Here is a 3,799-nt window from a genome sequence, read left to right as displayed (position 1 = left end):
CTAAAACCAAAATGGCGGATTGCAGCAGGAATTCTGATGAAGAAAACTTCAATGATTTAGAAGATGAAGAAGAATGTAACGATTGGACTGAAATATTTATTGCACCAGAAAATGAGTGGAGAGGCTTGAGGAACCATAAAGATAGCAACATTTTATCGGAAGAGCGTTTGAAAATGGAACACAATTCCATCGCCGAGGACTCAAAACTGATCGAAGAAGACGTCGAGAAAAACGATTCCATCTCAACAGATAAAAGTTCAAAAACTCTGACCAGAATGAAGCTAAATGATCATAAAGCTGGAATGGTAGGTCTGGATAAAGAAAAAATCAACCAGATCATATTTGAAGCGAGCAAGGGTTCCAGGTATTACGAGAATGAATTAAAGAAAGAAAAGCAAGTATCTGAGAGGATTGCTAAACAAACCGCCTGCCTTGAAAAACTTACTCTGCAGCAGAGACGAGATGCTTTAGAAACGACAAACTTGATAGTGAAAGAACTGGAGCAGACTCGTGACTTAAGTCGTACGTTTGTTCATATCGACATGGATGCCTTTTATGCTGCAGTTGAAATCTTGGACAATCCTGAATTGCGTGACAAACCCATGGCTGTGGGTAGTAACGCAATGCTGTCTACTTCAAACTACCCGGCTAGGCGTTACGGGGTAAGGGCAGCAATGCCAGGCTTTATAGCCAAGAAGTTATGTCCTGAACTGATCATCGTGCCAACGCACTTTGACAAATACAAAGACTATAGCCGACAAGTTCAAGAGATTCTGGCCGAGTACGATCCTAATTTTGCGATGGCAAGCTTAGACGAGGCATATCTGGATCTAACAGAGCACATTCAAGACAGGCAGAAATATAAAGAGAAGAACAAGTTTGTAAGATCAAAACATCAGATTGAGGCGATGTTAGGAAATGAAAATGATCAAGGCAATGAGCAAGCAGTGGAGGAGATAGTAGAATTTGGCCGCGATGCACAAGAGGCTGTTAGGGAGTTACGTTTTCGAATTGAACAGAAGACGCGTTTGACAGCTAGCGCCGGAATCGCTCCTAATGTGAAGCTAGCAAAGATTTGCTCAGATCGTAACAAGCCGAACGGACAGTTCTTCTTAGAGCCAGACCGTGATGTTGTGTTGAAGTTTGTACACAGTCTCCCCATCAGGAAAATCAGCGGCATTGGACGAGTAAGCGAACAGATGTTAAAAGCTCTCGGAATTGAGACGTGTGAAGATTTGTACACAAAGCGAGACTTGCTCTATCTCCTACACTCGCCAGTTAGCTTCAGGTTCTTATTGGAAGTGTCTCTTGGATTGGGAAACACTGCCATTGCGACAGACTCGAAAAGAAAGAGCATTGGAACAGAGACGACCTTTTCTGAAATCAGTAAACCTGATGAATTACTGGACATGTGTGATAAGCTCTGCCAATCGCTGGCAGAAGATATGAAAGGTCAGAAACTTAAAGGAAAGACCGTCACAATTAAGCTTAAAACTGTGAAGTTTGAAGTAAAATCTCGGTCGTTGTCTCCACTCAGTCCTGTGTCGACTTACGAGGAGATTTTTGTAGCTGCTAAGGAGCTGCTCAAAAATGAAATAAACGCATGTTTTCCTGACCCACTAAGACTGAGGCTCATGGGAGTGCGCTTATCAAATTTTCAAGAGTCCAGCTCAGATTCGTCAAAAGAAGCCAAGCAGAACACGATAACAGGTTTTTTAAAACAAAAGCAGAGCGTGGAAATCCCCAGTTCTTTTGTACCTACCCAACAGTTTAACACAGAGGAAAATTTCTGCATTGTACCGCCTGGCCAGGAGTCTTCAAAAGAAAGTGATGATATTACAGGAGAATTTGCTTCACACATGGCAGACCAAGATTCGTCTACTGCGTCACGTGTATCATCTGAACGTCCAGCTCTGAATTTACTTTCAAGTAAAACATTGCCATTTTCTAGTCCTGGGCCATCTTCCAGTCATGCAAAAATCTGCAGTGACACGTTGCAAGAAAAGACCCCAAAGCCGTCACCCGCTTTGTTTTGTCCTGTATGTGGACAAGAACAAGTTTTAAAGCCTGGTGAGGACGCTATGATTGAACTTAATAAGCACATTGATTTATGCCTGAATAAGGCAACCATCAGGGAGATTGTAACCGAGGGCAATTCACAGCGATCTTCAGCTGGTGAGAATGTTTTGAGCCGTGCTCACAGTCGCACAGGTGTCGAGGCGACGAGTTCTCGAGGAAAGAGAAAGCGACAACAATCGGGAACAGCCACGAAGAAAGCGACACTACATTCGTTTTGGTCAAAGTAATTACAGCAGGCGGACTAAATCAGCACGTGCGTTTCACAGCTTTGACATGGTTCCCTGATTCTACATGTATAAAGACGTATTTTAGAGCGGGGAAATATAGATTGGTATCAAGTTTGAGTCTGTATCAACTATGACAGTCAACTTTGGTTATGTCGTCTTTACACTCACCAGCCCTCGGCCTACAAGCTGACAAGGTACTACGTGTTGTATATCTATGGACAAGATTTTAGAATAAGGGAAATGGTCATTCTGTGTTATTACAAAAGGGCAGACAAGAAACAAAGAACTGAAATTTTATACATTTTTGGTGGGAAATCGTTCGGGCAAATTTCGCATTTCTTCATTAAATTTCCTGGCCTCATGATACCATTGTTGCTATTCTGCGTATCGAACAATAACTACATTTTATATTGGGCGCGAAAAAATTGAGAGCTGGGTAAAAAACAAAATACGAAAAAAACCTCCAAATTCCGTGAACGCTTGCTGCGCAGGTCAGCTTGATGAAGGCCTCAAGCTTGTGAGAGACAGATCGTTGGGCGAAAGTGAATAAAAAGGACCTGATAGCCTTTTTTTGAAAGCCACCATAATCTTGTCTTCTCAACAACCTTGGAACTTAGAATAGGCTGGTTATATACTGGAATATGAATTAAGCATTTATATTATATTTAAAGAATTGGAAGTTAGAAAAACCCGCGTTCCAACTCTCTAATAAAAAAGAAAATTATACGTTGTTCAAATTTGTGAGACTAGAGAACCTTCATACCTGGTCCTGATCTGTAATCGTATTTTGGTCGCTATGTTACTGAATCTAAGTCAGCAGTGATTATAAATAAAGCACTGAAACAGATTTAAAGCTGTAATCATTTCAGGTTCTATCTCAATGTACCCAAACGTCTTTTGACTGGGTAGTTGAATGGATACCGCGGTAATTTTAGAAGGAATAGATACTGAATAACGATAAAATGGAGGCGACAGTTAAAGAAAGGTGATGATGTGCGGTGTTTCTTTTACTTTACGCTCCGCGATATAACTAGTATTAAATTATGTAACTACACATGCCGCAATTGAAATGTTATTTTGTGAAAAAAAATGCGGATATATATATTTTAAGAATTGAAATGTTTTTTTTTTAAATTTTTGAATAAATGCAGCTAAATATAGGATTAAAGCGAATATAAATGATAAATGCCATTATATATTGGGAAAAGTTTAATACAATAAAAAAAAAAGCACACAAAAAGCCAAAAACATGTATAAATATTCGTACGAGAGTGTTTTCTCTTTATGGACAACATAAGCATTAACTGATACCGTATTTTTCCGCAGTAACGTATCTGTAAAAAAAAAACCTATGAGAAGGAGTGGGCTTATTTCAGTCAACTCTGTGATCTCTTGTTCTGATAGCTCGACACTTGGACCAAATGACGTCAGTCATTAGTATGCGTGTGTATTGCGTCAGGTCATTTATATTGGTCTACAATGTTGTCCCTGTT

The 3,799-nt window shown here is 40.0% G+C and overlaps 1 protein-coding gene across 1 annotated transcript; it reads left to right on the top strand.

Annotated features, from left to right (window-relative positions):
* The first annotated feature begins 11 nt into the window (after nt 1–11).
* On the top strand, nt 12–3,153 carry LOC110068792 (DNA polymerase kappa-like). Its single transcript, XM_020776204.2, has one exon. The coding sequence runs from the start codon at nt 12–14 to the stop codon at nt 2,304–2,306; it is 2,295 nt and encodes a 764-aa protein (XP_020631863.1). The 3' UTR covers nt 2,307–3,153.
* The last annotated feature ends 646 nt before the right edge of the window (nt 3,154–3,799 follow it).

Source organism: Orbicella faveolata, unplaced genomic scaffold (genome assembly GCF_042242905.1).
Source record: "Orbicella faveolata isolate gen_17 unplaced genomic scaffold, um_ofav_v1 contig_24, whole genome shotgun sequence".
In the NCBI taxonomy this organism is placed as follows: domain Eukaryota; kingdom Metazoa; phylum Cnidaria; class Anthozoa; order Scleractinia; family Merulinidae; genus Orbicella; species Orbicella faveolata.
This window is presented reverse-complemented; position numbering and strand designations above follow the sequence as displayed.